A 20451-nucleotide genomic window follows, 5' to 3' on the forward strand; every position below is an offset into this window, starting at 1 on the left:
TCTTGCACTTTCTTCCACCGCCCCAACCCCCCACTAGTTTTTAGCCAGAAGTTATGGGGACTTATCTTCCTGGTACTGGAACCGTGGGCCAGGTAGTCTGGTCTGGGGCTGGGATCCCTTGCTCCAGAGGTATCCCTCCCAGTTTTTATCCACCACACATGAATGTGGGACCACCTCTTCTGTGTCTCCACACCTTACCACGCCACTCTGCATCTCTGTGCCTCTCTGTGCCTCTCCACTTATCTGCCCTTGCTACCTTTTTGGATGAATGTGGCTTCTTTAAATCCTTGGTTGTCAGACTTCCATACAGCTCGATTTCTGACAATTCTGGGTGATACTTGGTAATACTTCTTTTGTAGCCTAGTTGTAATTTTTGCTGTAGTTGTGCTAGGAGGTGAGGCATGTTTACCAATGCCTCCATCTTGACCGAACTGTCTATTTTAAATTTTTGGAGGACCCTCCATACTGGTTTCCATAGTGGCTGCACCAATTTACAGTCCAGCCAACAGTGCATGAGGGTTCCCTTTTCTCCATATTCTAACAGTTGTTGTTGGCTAAAATATTGATAATAGCACAAAGGCTAGTTGTTAACAGCCCATGAGAGTAGGATATAGATTGTATGGCCATGCTGTGTGATTTGGAGCATGTTACTCAACCTCTCTGTGCTTCCCTAGTTTCACCTACCCAATAGAGTCATTCTGAGATTTTTCTCCCAGTTTTTTTAAAGGTATAAATGACAAATAAAAGTGTAAGATGTTTAAAGTATACAATGTGAAAATTTGATATACATAAAAATTGTGAAAGGATTCCCCCATCAATTTACACATTGTTCTGTGATTCTTAAAAATGATCTGTGTCAGGTGTTTGGCAAGTTCTTAGAATAAATGTTCAGTAAGTATTAGCTATGATAGTTGTTATTACCAAGTTTGAGTTTTGCTGGTGTCTTCTGCCCTTGATTCCTTTGTCTGCCATATGAACATACTCTTTTTTCTCAAGATTGAGCAGGAAAACTGCTTTCTCTGTGAAAGCCTCTTCTGCTTTCCCTGGACCCCTGACCAGCTTCTGATTCTTGATGAAACCCATGGCACAGATCTACCTCTACACCGCCCTTTTCTCTTCTGGTGCTGTACTGAAATGAATTATGTACGTAAAACCCACTTCCCTCTCCTGTGTCTAGACTGCACCAATAGCAGGAAGCTTGTCTTAATTCACCCTCCTATCCTTTGCCTCTGCTGTGCCTGGCGGGGAGTAGGCACCCAATTAAAGTTTATAGAATAAATCAACCAGTGCTTCTCAACCCTGTCAGACCCAGCTTCTTCTTAATGAAACAAATCTTTAAAAATATTCCTTTTATCTATCCTGAAATGAAATCCATACCGATCACCTACTTACACTCACAACTCTAAAACAAATCAATGTACTGCCCTAATATTAATGTAAGGAATATAGAAAAGTAATTTATTATAAAAATAATATGTATTGTATTCTGTAAATGACAGGGCAGAACAACACTAAACTAGTGCTTCTCAGACTTGAATGTGCAAATGAATCACCCGGGGATCTTGTTAAAATGCAGATTCTGACTCAGTTGGTCTAGGCAGGGCCCAAAACCCTACATTTCTGACAAACTACCCAGGGATGTTGATGCTGCTGTGGATGGACCACACTTTGAGTAGTGAGGCCTGGAAGACATATGAAGAGCTCAGGTGTGATAAAATACAGGGAATTCAGTAGTTACAAATGCAGGTGGATAACAGGTGTGTTTATTGGTGACTTACAGCCACAGCTGTGTGGACAGTGCTGATGTCATTTTTTGAAATCATGGTAAAACTCTGAATGATGTAAAATCTCCCCTTGCATTAAATGGTAATGACTTTCCTAGAAAATTCATTTACATTAAAATCATTCACAATACTCATTGTTATATGTAATTTTGAATTTGGTCCCTGACTTTAGTCATTGAATATAAGCTGTTCACCCAGTTGACATCCAGAGACCTTCAGACGTCAGCAAGATGCCGAGTGTTCCTCCTTGCTGAGCGATGCATGTTCGCAGGCACTGCCAGGGGTGTGGTGTTCCCCACCCACGACTGTCAGGAGCATCCGCCAGTCATTGTGGCAACCAGAAATAACTCCCCATGTTTTCAGAAGACCCCATGAGGGACAGTGTCACTTCCATTAAAGCCTCTGGAATAAAAGGATGTGCTAAGGGTTCTGAGATCTTTGAAACAAGACTCAGAAGACAGTTAGCTGAAGATCCTGGGTCACTGGTTTCAAGCAGTTGCCTCGGCCAGGTTCCCGGAGTGTGGGTGGATAAGGGACCGTGGGCCCGGTTGGAAGGGGGCTGTGCTGATCTGTAGAGCAGATGCCCCTCTGCTTGCCACCGGGCCACTGGGGACTCTGGCCCAGGCGATTCTCACACATTGGAATCCCACCCAGTGTTGTTACCTCCTCTGATATTTCAAGAGAGGGCAGAAATCCTGATTTTTAGATGAAATCTTCAGATATTGAAATGTTGCCTGGTATTAAAAACCAAACAAATGAAAACACTCTACAGAGCAAGCCAAACATCTATGCATTCGATGGAACCATTGGGCCCAATTGTGACCTCTAGTTTAAATTAAAGGAGGTGCCATCAGCTCAGGGGTTAATCCACTGCCCGCACGAATGCTCCTCTCCTTCTTGGGGTGACCCTTAACCCTTCTTCCGTGTTCCCCTTGCTTCTCCCAGGTCACCTATCTCCCTTCCCCCCGCCTCTCTCCCCGCCAGAACATCCTTCTTGGGTTAACTTGGCCCCTTTCTCGGGTCATCTTTCTTCCCAGCTCAACTCTCCTGTTCTGACCACTTTGGCTGGTCACTATGGTATGCTGTTTTGTACGGGAACATGGTTTGAACAGCTAAGTCTATCAGGATTGGCCTCCGGAGCGCTTGCCCCTAGGGCCATGGCTCTCAACCAGGGGTGATTTTTGCCACCCAGGGGACATTCGGCAATGTGTAGAGACATTTTTAGTTGTCATAGGGCTGTTACATCTAGTGGACAGAGGTCACAGATGCTGCTAAACATCCTACAATACACAGGAAAACCCCACAATAACATGTTAGCCACTGAAAATGTCAATAGTGTCATAGTTGAGAAACTGTCCTTAGAAGTAACCAAAGGCTTTATTATTGAAGCAAGACTGGGTTGTTCATTGTGACTGTCACCATCACATCCACCAGCTGGGGCTGGAAGGAACATGTGGGTCAGGGCCTGAGCACACTTACACTGGACGTCTGTGCTTAGGCCACCAGGACGCAGCATTTTGTGGTTGAGGTCCAGCCTCCGGGGCCTTGGGCAGTGTCAGGGATAAACAAAGATGCGAGGACAGATTTTAATTAGTAAAATACTGTTGCCATGGGGAAAAGAGTCCAGCATGAACTGACTGCCACTCAGATTTGTACAGAGGTGACTGAGCATCTTAAAGGAGGCATGAGGGACTAGGAAGGGGGTAAGCTGGGGCTCAGTAGAGTCAGGGAATGAGAAAAATGACAAAAAACAGCAAGAGTGGGTCAGTCCCTGTGAAGCCTGTCTGGGTTTACTAACTGGCACTGGATAAGTTAGGCACCTTCGCTCCCGCAGAGGCTGGGACACGGGGCCTCTATCTAGGGTTTGTTGAAATAAACTACATTTTTTTTGGCAGCCTTGAGTTTTCTCAGGCAGGCACTGTGAGGGGTCCTGGAGTCATCCGAGGGATGTGCCACTGAGCCTTCAGAAACTGTGTTAGTATTTGCTGGTCTGTAGAGGCCAAGGTTGAGGCCTGGTAGGGACGGGGCTCTGAGGGGCCTGGCTAGAGTCTGTTCAGGGGGCACATCTTTGTCAGATGGTCATGCTTCCTCCACGAGGATGGTTCAGGACTTCAGAGTTCTGGGTTCCTGCTGCCTCTCTCGCTATAAAAGTCTTTATTAGCACCCCATTTCCACTTGGCCCAGATTCTATCCAGTGCGTGTGGTGTATTATATGTGTCAGTAAAATATAAATCCACACGTTCAGCATATAGTGAAACACCCAACCTCAAAGGCCCTAAGCTTTTTATTCCATTAACAATTAGATATATAGGATTACAAGTATGTATTGTGTCAGTAGTTCCCAAACTTTTTGGTCTCAGGGCCCCCTTACACTTTCAGGTGTTATCACGGACCCCCGAAGAGATTTTTTTGGTGTAGGATTATATCTATCAATTATTTCTATTTATTGAAATTTAAACTAAGGCATTCTTAAAATGTTTAGTAATTTACTTAAAATAATAACAAGTCAGATGTCTATATAAGTAAAGATACTATGAAAAGACAAATATTTTTACCATAAAAGCAAATATAATTAAAGGAGATATTGTTGTACGTTTTTTGCAAATCTTTGTAACATCTCCCCTAATAAAAGGCAGTTGTATTCTTATGTTTGCTTCTGCTTTCAATTTCTCATGACTTTACACGTCATGTAGCCTCTCGTAAACTCCACTGTATGCTTGTTGGAGAAGGAGGGAAAAAGGAAAATAACAGCTTCATATTACAATGAAAATAGTTGGACCTTAAAGATCCCCAGAAAGGGTTGTAGGGACCCCAGAGGTCCCCAGACCACACTTTGAGAACCGCACATTGGCTTATCATCGCAAGCATTCCATTTTAATAAATTATAACTAAAATTTATCAAGTGCTAGGCATTATGTTAAGTTCATTACATGTATCAACTCTTTGAACATTCATAAAAGCCCCATTATGTATATACAAGTTATTATGCCTGTCCTTCGGAGAGATGAACTGAAGCTCACAAAGTCAGGTACTGTGCACAGAGCCACACTATTAACCAAGTGACAGAGGTCAGATTTGAATGCACTTCCCCTCACCACCCTGCCTTTCCAGGAGATCCAGGTCTGCTCATCAGGTGACCAAGCACTAGCTAATAATGTCCGTTGAGCCCTGAATATGACCAAGCCTCATGCTAAATATTCTTTTGTTAAACAGAATTAAATATGTATGCCATATTATTTCATCTCTGTATCACCTTTGCAGAGTAGGTCTTCTTACCCATCTCCGCTTTTGTAAATGAGAAAATTGAGTCTCTAGGAAATCAGCTCCTCTGCCTCTATCTCAGGGTTAAGGGGTGGAGTTTGGCTTCCAAGCCAGCTCTATCAGTCCAGCTCCCTGTCTTTTCGCCCCATGCTGTGCTTTGCATTAACATAAATAAGTTTGCTAAATTGCACCAGGCTCATTATTTAAGATTTTGTTAAAGCAGGGCCTGTTCATGCCCAGTGTGGACCATGGGTTTCTAGGTGCTGGCCTGCGTTTTATGCATACGAATGAGCTGGGCGAGGGGCCTTTATTAGGTCTATTTGCATTGGCAGCCTGGGTAATTGCATGTCTTTATTGGGTGCAGCTATGCACACTGTGCCTCCCCCATTCGTCTACCCTGGCACTGAGGTTTTTTGGAAGCAGGTGCAAGCCCCTCCCCCCGTGTCCTTCCCAGTGGCCTCGGTCACCTTGGTGATTGGAATGGAGCCTCAGACACTGAGTTCAACAGCAAATAGCTACTCAGCTGGCTGTGTGTCCTCATGGCACAAAAGGATGCCATAAACTGGTTGTGATGAGTGAGCAGTGGGACAGGTGCCCTCGCATGAAACCAGTGCCACTGGCAGGGTTTCCTTTGGCACCTTCCATATTCCTAATAGCTGCAGAGGGGCATCATGGTGTTGGCAGACATGGCCTCTGGACCCCGACAGCTTGGCTTCAAATCCTGACTCTTCTAATTCCTAGATCTGGATTTAGACACTTAACTTTCCCGAACCTTGGTGCTCCCATCTGAAAAGTGGGTAGAACTGTATAGCATCTCCTTCACAGGGGCATCATGAGGATTAAATGAATTAGTATATGCAGAGAACTTGGAACAGAGCTTGCTCATTGAACTGCTTGTTATACCTATCCTTTCTAATAGATGCATGTTTCTTAAGTACCTTGAGTGATAGATGAGGAAATTGAGGCACGGAGAGATGAACTGATCTGTCCCAGGTCTAAGAGCTGCCAGAGATAATGATCAAAGGATGAAGCAGGGAAAAGACCTGGTGCCCTTAGGGGTGTCCATCTATTCCTCAGGCCCTGGGCTCTAAAAGTTCATCAAATTATTTCTCAAAGAGCTGAAATGGTAGAACTTTGTTAGTCGATTGCATTGGTTAATGACTAATTCAGAGAATGTCTAGTAGCACACACTTAGGACCTGTCACTTTACAGAGGAGAAAATCGGACAGTTGCTAAGGCAAGACAAGAACCCAAGTCTTCTCCCTCCCAGGCCAGTGTTTTTTTCTACACAAAAATAAAAGTAAAGGTTTACCAATGAGCAGATAGTTTTTAAAAACACAGGATCTCACCTCTGCTCCTCCAAAACAGGACCAAGGGGCCCTGGTTCAATTAATTGAGTGAGTAGAGATCCATCCTGAAGTCTGAATGTTAGAGGGTCAGGGAAAGACAGAAACATACCCAGGTGTCTCTCGAACAGCAGCCTGGGTCATGCAGCCTGCCTCTCAGAGCCATATTGTGTTTAGCATATTTCTACCTGATTGAAATTGGATCTAAACGTGCCCAAGGTTGAATGGAAATGGAGGACATTATTGCATTTAATTATTTCTCTGGAATAAAAATGGATTCTAGCAGCAGCTTAGTGGTAAGGCGACCGCAGAGCAATTAGAGTTTTGAAGCTCTCACGCAAACATTTGAATGTGCAATCATTGTAATAAGTACATTAAAATAAAATAAGTCAAAGGGTTGCATTTGCATAAACAACCAAGGTGAGAGTATGGGACCAGTTAAGTAAAAAGGGGATACAGCTGGTTGATCATAATGAGGAAATAATAACCAGTCTGTCCTCCAGACAGAGACCACCAGGGTGACAGTCGAGGCCCGCTGGCAATTACTAGTGAACCTCATCTGGGTTCACTGCTCATCCTTCCCTTTCCTTGGGTGGTTGGCAGTTTTGGAAGTTTTACACACATTCATCCTCACCAAAATACCTGTGAGGTAAGGATTGTTATCCCCATTTTCCACACAAAGAAACTGAGGCATGGAGAGCTTGAGTCACTTCATTTCTAGCAATGTGGCCTTGGTCCAGTTGTAGAGCCCCGCCCCCCGCCCTCCCGAGCCTTCATTTTCTTCCCTTACTGCTGCCTGCTTAGTCCTTTTGGAGAGGATTGGGAACACAAAGTGTGTGAAGGGCCAGTGGAGGCAGGTACATGGATGCTGAGGATTTCACAATTATCCTGAACATGTTCGCCTAGAAACCTCTCAGGGAGGGTTTTTATAGGGAAGGAAACCTGGGCTTTGGATTTCTGGATCTCAGGTCTGCAGGGAAAGGAGAGGAAAGCTGAGATGTGCTTGCCCTTGGTGGGCAGGTGAAGAGTTAGGGCGAAGGGTGAGGCGATATCTTATGTTCTCAGACGCGTGGATGGGTAAAGACAAGGTGGTATATTCATACAATGGGATACTAATTCAGCCTTAAAAAATACAAAAGGAAATCCTGCTATTTGCAACATGGAGGAACCTTGAGGACCTTACGCTGAGGGGCATAAGCCAGTCACAGAAGGACATACTGATGGCCCCATTTAGGTGAGGTGAGGAATCAGGAATAAACTCGTAGAAGCAGAAAGCAGAACAGTGGTTTCCAGAAGCTGGGGGAGAGAAATGGGGAGATGCTGATCATAAAGTCTTAATTATGCAAGATGAATACATTCTAGTATCTGTAGGCTACTGTGCCTACAGATAGCAATATTGTATTGTGCACTTAAAACTGTGTTGAGAGCAAATGTGTGAAGTGTTCTTACCACAGTAAATACAATTTAAGAGAGAAAGGAGGGGAAGGGAGGGAGAAATCAGCTTCTATATAAAACAGCATTGACTCAGTGTGACAGGAGGTCTCAGGCCTCTGGATGATGCCTGATCCTCCCTGACTATGTCTTTTCTGGAAGCTCTCTCATGTCTGTGAGCTCTTCATTCCAGAAGACAAAGTATTTCCTTCCCCTTGTATTCGAATCTTTTGATTTCCTGTAGCAGCTAAGTGGCGTCTGGGGCCAGGCAGAAGGCCACAGGGCCATACTGAGCCGAGCATCCCCACTGTGGGGGCCTCTCTGAGCAGACGACGTGTATAAATCAAGAGTCCTGTTGGAATTGATGGTGATGCCTGGTCCTGATATCCCAAATTAACCAGAGGAATCGGCTGTTGTCAGATGGTCAGATTAGCTTCGCCCATGGCATTGTTTCCTGTGTCTGGTTTTGTTGAGGTTCTGCCACAAAGTGCTGCAAATGTCAGCTTTTGAAATCAGTGGTTTGTGGAGGTTTTCTGCTCAGGGGGCCAAATTGTAATCCTCAGTTAATGATGAAAGAGAACAGCCCAAGAATCATACTCAGGATGTGTCTGATGAGAGAGGATGCAGATGGCTGTAAGGACAGAGGCTCTTCTGCTTACTCTCTGCCCTCCCATTAACTTTTAAAAAACGAGCTTGGGGACAGAATTTTAATTCATGTGCTTGTGTAGCAGAAGACCGCTGGAAGGAAGAAAGCAGATCAGGCTGGCTCCTATATTAATCAGGATGAGATAGATCACTCTGCAGTAACAAAGATCCCCAAATCTCAGTGACAGAGGTTTACTTACGCCCCTGGAGTGTTGGTGGAATCTCTGCTCCACATTGGCCTCACTCAGGGATACAGGACTTTCACTATCAAGAGTGTGACTGGATGCAGTAGGGCAAAGAGGGACGTGACAAGTTGTGCCCTGGCTTCTGTCACTTGCCTTAACCACAGGAAGTTTCTTGGCTGTGCCTGATTTGCAGGGGGATGGGAAATATAATCTTATCATGTGCCTAGAAGAAAAAGGACTGAAATATTTGTCAAGCACTTTCTTCAGTACCATCCCTGCCCCACCCCCATCCAACTCCATCCGCGCCTAGGCTATATGAGCAAACAGGTAGCTACCCTTCCCACTTCCCCATAAAGAAGGGGGAACTAAATTCTTCTTGGTTTACCTCTCAGCCCAACAGAAGAGATGCTATACTATGGCAAGTTTGAGAATCAGACAGGTGCAAGTTCACTTCCTCCCCCAGATGACTTTGGGGAAGTTACTGAACATCCCCAATCATTTTCCCCTTTCCTGTTAGATGGGAATACTGGTACCTGCTTTGGAAGTTATACATGCTTAAGAATGTTGTAAGAACACTTAGGTTCCTAACGGGATAATTGTTGGTATACGATAAATAATACCTGTGAATTACTTAGTGTGTGGTACCTGGCTCGTGGCAGGCACTCAGGAAGTGTATCTAAGAGGCTGCTTAGGATTCTTCAAAGGCCTCTGAACAGAAAGAAGGGAAAAGAGGACTATCAGTGGGGTTCAAGAACGGAGACATAGAACCTCACCGAGGGGGATTTCTTGGAAGTATGTGTGGAGTGGTAATAAAGAACCAAACCAGTTGTCAGAACTGGAAGGTCCCTGTCACCAACCTGGATATAATATCGACTCCTGTGTATGACCTACAACTGCTCTGAGACTCAATAGAGCCACAGCTTTCCCTTCTTGGTATCTCTTTATTTCCTTCTACCTACACCATTGCCTCCCAGCTCCTGCCACCTCAGGCTCCTAGTGTTTCATGGCCCCTACGTACTGTTTCGTCCCACTCTGTGATTCTCTGCCACCTGATGGGCCACCAGCCAGACTTAAGAAGGCTATTTGCGGTGACATGCCTATCCCAGATCCATTTATCTGGGTGGGAGTGGATGGGAAGGGAGCCAGCTCTTGTGGTACAAAGCCAGGCTACAGTGCTTACGAGGAAAGGGGGATGGGGGCCTAAGGGGCACTGCATCTTCTTGGGAGTGGGCAGTGGAATGGGTAGTCCAGGGCATGCAGTCTGTGGTTTTCTTCATTACCTTGGGCGAGTCACTTGTTTAATGATGCTCAGTTCCCTCACCCATAAAATCAGAATAACAGCAATAGTCAACTTACAGAGTGGCCATGAGGGATCTTAGTGTCTGCTGTCGCTCTTACAGCCTCTTCTGAATAGGGGAATTCAGTGCTTGATGCCGGGCAAATGGGGCAAAGCCTAGAAGGGGCGGCCCCATATGGCTCCTCCTCGGGACCATTGCTGAGCCAACAGCAGGGTTGGGGGGCAAAGGGGTGGGGTGCAGCCAAGTAAACCAAGCCCAGGGGTCGGGGGAGAGACTTCTAAACTCACACTCCTGGAGGGCTGTAGACACTCCTTTCCTTATTTTAGGCTTTGCAGGCCAGACAGTCTCTATTGCAACTGCTTACCTCTGCTACTGTAGCATGAAAGCAGCCCTAGATAATACGTAAATGATAAAACATCGCCATATGCCAGCAAAAGTTCACTTACAAAAGTCAGTGGCAGGTGGGAATTGGCCCACTGAATAGTCAGCTGACCTGCTAGAGGAAGAGTCACCCCCAGGTGACTTCATCAGTTCTGCTCCACATATAGACATCTAGAGTTAAAGCTCAAACACAAAAGTGTTATAAGTTTGCGTGTCCCCTGGGATTCATTGTAAAGATCATTCTGCGAGGAGTGCGTTCCCCTCCAAAATACCCAGTGATGTCTCTCCTTCAGAATTGACTATGACTCTGCCTAATTTCTCTTATGGGCATAGATCTATGAACATGCCTTAAAGGCAATGGAATGTATATAATGTCCTACCAATATTTTCTCCTTTTATAACTTTGACACAGCATTGCCAGCCCTTAAATAAACCATCAAAGCACTCTCTGCTGAAATTTAAAAAGAAAGCTGGAACCAAATGTCCATAATCCAATGGCAGAGACAATCGAGGAAACTTATTTGAAAGGGGGAGGTATGGTTAATAACAAGCATTGAGACCGATAGTCATTGCATTGTATTGCCTGCAAAAGCCGTACTTTTTAGTTGAAATGTCTCATGTTTTCAGGTGGGGAACTGGGGCCTGAGAGAAAAGTCTTACCTGAAGTTAAGCTGGTAGCAAAGGTAGGGCCTAAAACCAGGGCCCAGACTTGCTAACCTCTGTGCCGCTCTCCAAGGCCAACCTACTTGGCGTGATCTTTCAGTGAAGTTTCTCTTCCCTGTTTCTTTCTTGTCTTCTCCAGGATGGCTACCTCTCTCACCGGCCAAAAGAGAAAGTGCGAACGGACAGCAACAACGAGAACTCGGTCCCCAAAGATTTTGAGAATGTGGACAACAGCAACTTTGCACCAAGGACTCAAAAGCAGAAACACCAGCCTGAGTTGGCAAAGAAGCCCCCAAGCAGACAGAAGGAGCTTTTGAAGAGGAAGCTACAGCAGGAGAAGGGGAGAGGACATTCGTTTCCTGGCAAAGGCACCAATGAGGTGCTACCTCCTGGCGAGGGAGCTGCAGTTAACAGCAGCCGTGGGAAGGATGCCCCCGGCCAGCCCCATGCCAGGAAAAGCGGGGGTAGCTCCCCTGAGCTCAAGTATGACCAACCCCCCAAGTGCGACATCTCTGGCAAGGAGGCCATCTCCGCCCTGTCCCGCGCTAAGTCCAAGCACTGCCGCCAGGAGATCGGGGAGACCTACTGCCGCCACAAGCTCGGGCTGTTGATGCCAGAGAAGGTGACTCGGCTGTGCCCCCTGGAAGGTAAGCTCCAGCCCCAGAGGCTGGGAGAGCGTCTCCTCGCCAACTCTTCCTCCTTCCCAGTCCCCTTCTGCCCACATTCTCAGACCTGCTGAGAATGACTGCCCTGCTATTCAACTCCCAAATCAGGACACAGGTTCCGATTTGCTTGGTACTCCCTGAATTCTGAAATCTTATATTTAAAAAAAGTATTTCAAAATCAAATTACCTTTCATTATACATTTAACTAGTTGTAACGGATGAAATATGGTCAAATTGGGGGTTCATGTGAAAGCCTTAGAAGGCAAGGTGACTATACTGATATAATCTGTTTTCTGTCTCAGCAGACTTTTGGGATTGGAATTGACATGGATATTACTGTAACTGAATATGATTTGAAAGGTTTCTAATTGGTGGCATTGACTTTGGAGGCTCTGAAAAACAGCCTTCCTGTTTTCCTCCATCTAAGATTCCTTCCTCCCTCCCTCCCTCCTTTCCTTTCTTCCATATTTTCTCTTTCTTCATTTTCCCTTCCCTCCCTCTCTTTCTCTCTCCTTCACTCCTGCCCTATGCTGGTGCCTAGTGATAAATCAGATCTCTTGCTATGAGAGATCAGAGCTATAATAAAGATGCTGCATCCTCCTGTATTGTGATGATAGGCCAGAGAATCAAGAAAGCCAACTGCAGAGCTAATCCAGGTGGCAGGGTGGGAAGGTAGGAGGCTTTCGTTCCCCCTGACATTGGTGGATTTAGAAGCGAAGCAAGAAACACTTTGCCGGGTGGCCTCCTTACTCTGAGCAGCTACTGTATTCCTCCATCTCCCTTGATACAGAGGGAGGTGCATGGTGAGAATGGCTCCCAAGGATCAGCAAACGAGAAGGTCCCCTAGAGAAAGCTTAATGCCGTTTGTTCACTGGACAGATGGGAATGCAAGGCTCCTAGAGGGAAGGAGACTTATCCAAAGTCACCCAGTTAATCAGAGGCTGAACTTGAGCCAGAATTCTAGCCTCCTCACTTCAAACAGGCGCTCTCTATTTACTAGTGGTCACAGGATAATGAAGGATTTGGATCAGGTGGAGTGCAGCCACATGTGCTAAGTGCACAGAGAGGCCTAGAAGGGCATCCTCTCCATGTGGCAAGCTCTCCATGTGGCCTCTTCCCTGGGTGGGGTGCAGTGAGGACAATTCCAACTTTTTAGTCAAGTTCATCTGTATTTTTTGAGGGGTTTTTTTTAGTGGTGAATGTGTACCTATATAATACTTTCTTTTAAATAGAAAGATTATTTTTAAAAGTTCATTTCTCTCTTCACTTTAACACCTTATCTAAGTTGTCCAAGTGGTTCCCATATTTATTCTTACCATCGTTTTTTATCGTCACCTGAGGACATGCTTATTGACTTTAGAGAAAGGGGAAGGGAGGGGGAGAGAGACGGAAAGAAACATCCATGTGAGGGAGAAACATTGATTGGTTGCCTCTTGCACACGCCCTGACCTGGGACCAAACTCACAACCCAGGCATTTGCACTGACAGGCAATCGAACTTGCAGCCTTTTGGTTTACAGGATGATACTCCAACCAACTGAGCCCCGCCAGCCAGGGCCATCTTTATTCTTGATGAGTAGACAGAGTATAGGTACATGGAGGGACATGTTTCCCAGATGTTTTGTTAATCAGTGCATAGCCTGGCAAAAACAGTGATAGAATCTGAGTTGACTGCTCTTCCAAGAAAATAGTATTGGCCATGCACGGTATACCAAAGGTCGGCACACTTTTTCTATAATAGGCCAGAGAGTAAATGTTGGAGGCTTTGTGAGCCATGCAGTCTCTGTCACAACTACTTTCATACACAAATGCACTTGGTTATGTTCCAGTAAAACTGAATTTTCAAAAATGGGCAATGAGCTGGATTTGGCCCGCCGGCTACAGCTTGCGTACCTTTGCTAGATACCAGTCCTATATACCGTAGCGTCCCCCGTTACCCACGGTTTTACTTTCCGAGGTTTTGGTGACCTGCAGTCAACAATGGGCTGGAAGTATTGGAAATAATGGAAAATTTCAGAAATAAACCATTTGCAAGTTTTAAATTGTGCGCCGTTCTGAGTAGCATAATGAAATCTCACACCGGCCTGGTATGTCCTGCCTGGGATGTGAATCATCACTTCTCTCAGTGAATCCCCACCATATTTGTTCCCCGCCTATTAGTCACTTAGCAGCCAGCTGGGTTATCAGATCTACTGTCGTGGCATTGAATTGCTTGTGTTTAAGTTACCCTTATTTTATTTAATAAGTCACATTTACATAACCTTTATTACAGTATAGTGTCATAATTGTTCTGTTCTATTATTAAATATTGTTGTTAATCTCTTACAGTGCCTAATTTATAAATTAAACTTTATCCTAAGTATATATGTATAGAAAAGGACATAATATATATAGGGTCCAGTATTATCTGCAGTCTCAGGTATCCACTGGGGGTCTTGGATAAGGGGGGACCACTGTACTAGTATATCTGACACTGTTTGCACCTCACATTACAGTGAATCCTCACACCAGTCCCATAAGGTAAATCTGTTATCAACCCATTTTATCTAGGAGGAAACTGAGGTTTAATGAGGTTTCATTCTTGGCTAGAGCAGCACGACGAGTACATGGCAGAGCCGAGATGAGAACTCAGGTTTTAGAGCCTGCATCGTTTTCCAGAGCTTCTCCTTCTTCAGGGGCTAAAGGTTTCACTTGAGCTGTCAAATCTCAGGGATGTCCCGCAGCCTGTAGTCTGCTGTATCTCTCTGTCGTCAGCATGGTTGCAGTAAGAGAGGATGCTCATGGGGAACAACAGTGTGGATGTTGCCAGTGGAGGCCAAGGGTTCCTACACATTTCTCAGTTATACTGAGTCATCTCTCTGTGGTTTTTGAGTGTGAATTCACCACCGGGGTTTCCCTTCGGCCTTTGCTGCATCAGCTAAGGTGGCACGGCCTCCTGGGACCTCTGAGCTGGTTAATAAGATTGGCATTTAAGAGCCATTGCACACCCAGCCCTGGCAATACTTTAATTTGCTGCACCATAGCCTCCCCCTTTTGCAATAAATTTACTGTGAATAGACTAATTGCAAAATAACCCTAATTGGATAGTTATCAATGAACAAGTTCCCGTGGAACAAAACAGCTTACAATTAATAGCATTTAAGCCATAAACTATTCTTCTGCAGAAAGCTAAGATGTAATTACACCCCATACGGAGATTGTGTTCCCTTTCTGGAAACTGTGACACCCCGATTTTCCTCTGCTTAGGAAGGATTTGAGCTCCAGCCCAGTAGTCCTTTTATTTCTTGCTAAATGAGGAAATGGAAGTGGGAGGGGAAAGAAATTGAATACTTGGGTAAATACACATACACATATGCATGCACACACAGATGTACGCACTTGCTTGTCGTTTTGCTGAGCTCAGCGTCACCCAAACTTCAGCCAATATGATGCTGGAAGTTGAATATAATTAAGAAAACAATTCCTCCTGGCCTGAGGTCTGAAAAAGTTAGGAGAAAGAAAATAGATTTTAAATGTTGACTTTTGTAAAGGGTTCCAGCTCCTCCCACCCCCAATGCCTCCTGTCCCCTGGCCCAGCACAGCTCAGTGGAAAGGAAGAGTCTAGAATCCCAGGAGTTGGTTTGCTTGCTGTGAGACAGTCGTTGCATTTGTGACTTGTCTACTTCACTCTCTGCCTCCTGGAAAAAGCAGCTGGAATGGTGACCCATTTTCACAAGGAAAGGCAGATCTACAGACTGTCCGCTAACAACCTTAAGAGCGAGATACAGTGAGGCTGCGCAGGGTGCTCTACCTGCCCAGCTCCCAGAGAGGCTTATTCCACTGTGGGCCCTCATTATTCCCGGAGCCCTTGTGCTCACTGTAGCAGCCAAGCCACCAACCCCCGTTTCCCCCACCATTCCCCACCCAGGCAGCTTCACACCCCTGCAGTTACCTGGGCCATCTGTCCCTCCCTTGGGCTCCACAATCACCCAAGGGCCACCAGTCGCACCAGCTGGACCTCCCAGGGTTCGTGGAAATGAAAACACGTCAGCCGGAAGGCCAGTGGTGGCCTGGACTGGAAAAAGATGTTTTCCATCCAGAGATTTGCAGGCACTGGGTTTGAATCCTGGTTCTGCATTTATTAGCTGTGGGATGCTACCCTCCCAGTGCCTCAGCTTCCTCATCTGTAAAATGGACACAGATCCTCATACCTTGTCCTTATAGAACTGTGGCTGAAATGGGATCATACACAGAAAATGCTTGGTGCAGAGGGGGCTCGAGTAAAGCAGATGTGTTTGGCTGTTGGCAGTAGAGATGACCATGGTAGCAGTATAAAGTATAAACGAGGGGGACAGTGAGAAGCACCAGAGGCCTGCTTCCATGGTGACATCCCACGGCCTAGCTGCATCTTTCTCACTCTGTCCTTCTGGTGTGGCCCCAAGTGCCTCAAGCATTTCCTCACGTCCCCTGCACTATTGCCTCATCCCTCCCTCCTTCATCCCACCTTGTCTGGCTATCACCTCTTTTTACTCCAGATTGCACCCTAAGTACTACCTCCTCAAGGAAGCCTTCCCAGACCACACCTTCCCTAGAAGCCCTGGCCACAGGGAACATGCTGATCCGGGTGAGGGGCAGAAGTGGTTTTCTCAATAGGTGTCTTTCTTAGTAAAGGCTGTTTGACCTATACGAGGCATTCTGGTGCCAGGAGCTACGTTACGCAACTTTTTCCACCTCATTATGTTTGGAATACATTAGGAAGCTCCCTCCATCAGCCCTTATGAACCTCCCTCCATTTTCAGTTAAAATGTCCTAAGAAGGCCCCACTGGTTGTCCTGGTTTCTCCTGCACTTCTTCACCCTTCTCTGTGCCAGGTAAAACTGTGACTGCAGCTCAAATGTCCAGGTAAAGAATGAGAGATGAAGAATGTGAGAAGTTTCGTAGAAAGCAATCAGCTAGGAGGCAGGGTGGGCTGGCTGGCCTTAGCGGGTGCTCGGAGCCTGAGCAGCTGGATGAGGTGGCGGTTCTCCAGTGAGTGATGAGCAGGAGTCCTTGAATCAGCTGACCGGCTGAAGGATTGCAAGCATTTGCTTGTGACTGGGAAGCCTGCTCAAAGGTCAGAGTGAGGATAAACAGAAAGGAGGTTTCTGATAGAAAGGCAACTGTCCGTGTCTTTACCCATCAGCCTTTGCATGAGGCCAGAGACTCTAAACAAATGCGCTCTGGACGGAGGTGGCTCTGGGAAGGCTGGCTGCCCACTACAGAGAGAGACTGGCAGATGGCACTGCCAGCTGCAGAAGGGCTGTCTCCTGTACATCTCCACGCACTGGGGGTTAGTGGGGTGACTACACAGCATGAGCAGCGTGAAAGTGTGGCTGGCAGCCTGGTATGGAGGGAAATGGAGACGTGCATGTCAGCTGAGCCAGTCTGAATGCCCCAGGGCGTGTGCCTCAGTTTCCCCATCTGTCGGCCAGAGATATGGCTTTCTCCCTGGTCTTTTGCCATATCACTCATGATAATAAAATGAGGGAACAGCTGTGAAAAGCTAAAATGGTGCCACATTAATAGAGGTGGTGTGCTGAAGCCAAATTGATCCACGCATGGCTCAGCCAAGTGGGTAGGGCTGACTTGCTTTGCAAAAGGCCAGGTCTGCAGAGGATCCAGTTGGACCATTTTTCATCTGCTGGGGAATGCACTGAGCACTAAGCCCAGTAAACAGGAGGTTTTCAGTAATGGTTCACTGAGGTTAGCAAAACCGGTCCCAAGTGTGTTTCTTGGATGTCTTAGGAAGGAGGAGACTGATCGTGTTGAGTCCAGAAAAAATCAGCAGATGTCATTCAGTATCCAAGCTCAGGGCTCCACAAACAATTTCTGTAAAGGGCCAGATAGTAAATATGAGATTTTGCAGGCCATATGGGCTCTGTCACAATTACTCAACTCCACGTGAAAGCAGCCACAAATGATATGTAAGTAAATGACCAGTGAGGCTGTGTTCCAATAAAACTTTATTTATGGTCACCCAAATTTGAATTTCACATAATGTTCACATGTCATGAAACGTTACTCTTTTGATCTTTTTCAACCATTTAAAAGTGTAAAAATTGTGCTTAGCTCATAGATTGCATCAAAACTTATTCTAGGACTTGGGGATGTAGCAATGAACAAAAGCAGACGATGCCTTGTCCCCACAGGACCTCTACCCAGCACAGCTCAGGGCACGATGTTCTTTAATGGAAGATGGGCAGGGCCTCTGGGAGGGAAAGCCTGCAGCACGATGGCTCCACCCTCATGGAGCTTCTGCCCCAGTAAGTGAGACCAGACATGGCAAGTGGACCAATGGACCTACAATCCGCTGTCTGGTGTGGTAAGAACTATGAAGATAAACAGGAGGGTGAGAGGGTAGGAGGGCAGGGAGCATTTTTGGTAGGTGACTACAGAAGGCAAAGTCACAAGGAAGAGGAAAACAGTCTCAGCAAACAGCCCAGCATGTCCCCAAAGCAGCTGGCAGGCCAGTGTGGCTGAAGCAGAGGGAACGGTAAGGAAAGCGAAGGAAAAGGTCAGATCCTAGGGACAGGCCACAGCAAGGGGCTCTGAGGTTGTTTTCAATGAGATGGGCGCCATTGGAGGAATAGAGCAGAGCTTTAATGTAAGCTGATTTCACTTCCTTTTTTTTAACTTGAAGCTCCTGTTTTAACATTTTTATGTTTGTTATTTTTATTTTACTTTATTTTATTGTGGTAAAACACTAAACCTGATTTTTTTAATTATCGATTTGAGAGAGAGGAAAGGAGAAAGAGAGAGAGAAACATCGATTTGTTGTTACGCCCACTTATGCATTCATTGGTTGACCTCTGCATGTGCCCTGACTGGGGATGGAACCCACAACCTTGGCATATCTGGATGCCTCTCTAACCAACTGAGCTACCAGTCAGGGCTTAATATGATTGTTAAGTTATAGTTCAGCATCGCTGTATTTAGGCACAATGTTGTACAGCAGATCTCTGGAACTTAACTCATCTTCATCTCGCTCAACTGAAGCTTTATACCCATCAAGCCTCATTTCCCATCCTCCAGCCCCTGGCAACTACCATTCTACTCTCTGCTCTGACTTTGACTATTTTAGATTCTTCCTATAAGTGGAGTCATTCAGTATTTGGCCTTCTATGTCCGATTTATTTCACTCAGCATAATGCACATCCATGTTGCAAAAGACAGAATTTTTTTCTTTTTTAAGGCCAAATAATACTCTGTTGTATGTATACGGTACGTTTTTTAATCCCTTTACCCATCAATGGACGTTTCGGTTGTTTTATGTTGTGGCTTTATGAGTAATGCTGCAGTGAACATGGGGGTGCTGATACCTCTTTGAGGTCCCGAATTCAGTCCTTCCAGACACACACCCAATGAGATATCACCTCACACACATCGGGATGGCTAGTAGGAGCAAAACAAAAGACGACAAGGGTTGTGGAGGGTGTGGAGAGATCGAAACGCTTGTGCCCTCCCGGTGGGAGTACAAAATGGTGCAGGCACGATGGAAAAGAGTATGGAGGTTTCACCAAAAATTAAAAATGAAACGACCATGTGATTCGGCAACCCCACTTCTAATCTGATTTAGATTTAAGGAAGGAGTGGAAACAAGGAAGTCATGGGGGAGGTTCTTGCAATGGCCCCAGTGAGAGGATATTGTAGGAGGTAAAAGCTGTTAGGATTGGCCAGTGGATTCGATAGAGCATCTGGACTCCCAGGTTTCTTAGGGGCACAAAGACCACTCAAGCCTGATACTTCATTTATTGAACTCCTACCACTGTATGTGCCAAGCAGCTGTGGCCAGTAGTCCCCTAAGGCCTCCTATTGGGAGGTGAGTCCCAACAAGCTAATTCCAGTAGCCTTTTCCTTCTAAAGCACTATGGTGTTTCCCCCCCTGCCAGTCTTGGAATCAGGAAGAAAGGCAGCTGCCACCCACAGGGCTTTTTAGAAAGTTAAATATGTAGTTATGGGAAATATCATAAATGCCCCCTGTACCTCCCTCCCACCTCCTTCTCCACCCCCTCTTCTTCCTCCAGGAATGTTCTGCCAGCTGCACAGTTCTGCCATTCACTTTCAAACTTGTCATTAGGGTGTGTTTGTTCCCTAACTGCCATGCCTGAAAGCAAAGCAGAGAGATTTAGGCGCAGAAAGAAGCTGAAAACACCAGCCCCTGAAGGAGCGTCATTAATGATGGCCGGGCGCACCCTTTCCCAAACTTCAGGCGCAAATAAGCGCTTCCTGAGCCAAGTGTGTTTGAGACAAGAGGATCATGGTTAGATGGGCTTTTTTCTTTTATGTGCTCACAATGACATCTGTGGACTAGTGGTTTGGGAGTGTGTTTATAGCTACAAATTCGTGGACCACATTGTTTGGAGCAGCTTGGCCGAGAGCCTGACCACTCGGCTTCCCTTCTGTCCAAGCCTAGGAGGAGGCTTTGGGGAAAAGGGTGACTGTCCCGAGTTTCTGGGCTGTGGGGCGGAGCCTGGATGCTGGCCCAGCCCTGGTGTCCCAGGAAGCCGGCATCCATTCCTCCCCGGGGCCCCTCCTCTGAGCCCTGCCCCCTCCCTCCCTCACGCAGCGTAGGGACACACTAGCAGGCCAGCCTTCGTGGCTAGGAATGTCACAAGCAATTTGGGATTACTAATAATTCAGGTGAAACAGTTGACAAGTTTTTTTAATAAGTTGGAGCAAAATCACGATTCTTTTAGCATCTGGCACCATGCGAGACACTCAGGAAGTGTCTCTGTTGTTTGATGAGCAATGAATCCCTGATGTTACATTCTCTTG

General features: G+C 46.1%; 1 protein-coding gene across 1 annotated transcript in view; it reads left to right on the top strand.

Annotated features, from left to right (window-relative positions):
* XYLT1 (xylosyltransferase 1) overlaps positions 1 to 20451 on the top strand; it is a 295314-nt gene that overhangs the window by 154776 nt on the left and 120087 nt on the right. Inside the window, exon 3 of the mRNA XM_054589630.1 lies at positions 11134 to 11641. Within this exon, the coding sequence (XP_054445605.1) occupies positions 11134 to 11641 (508 nt within the window). The remainder of the gene's footprint in view (positions 1 to 11133; positions 11642 to 20451) is intronic.

This window comes from Pteronotus mesoamericanus, unplaced genomic scaffold (genome assembly GCF_021234165.1).
Source record: "Pteronotus mesoamericanus isolate MK-2021 breed Mesoamerican mustached bat unplaced genomic scaffold, CSHL_Meso_final scaffold_167, whole genome shotgun sequence".
Taxonomy (NCBI): domain Eukaryota; kingdom Metazoa; phylum Chordata; class Mammalia; order Chiroptera; family Mormoopidae; genus Pteronotus; species Pteronotus mesoamericanus.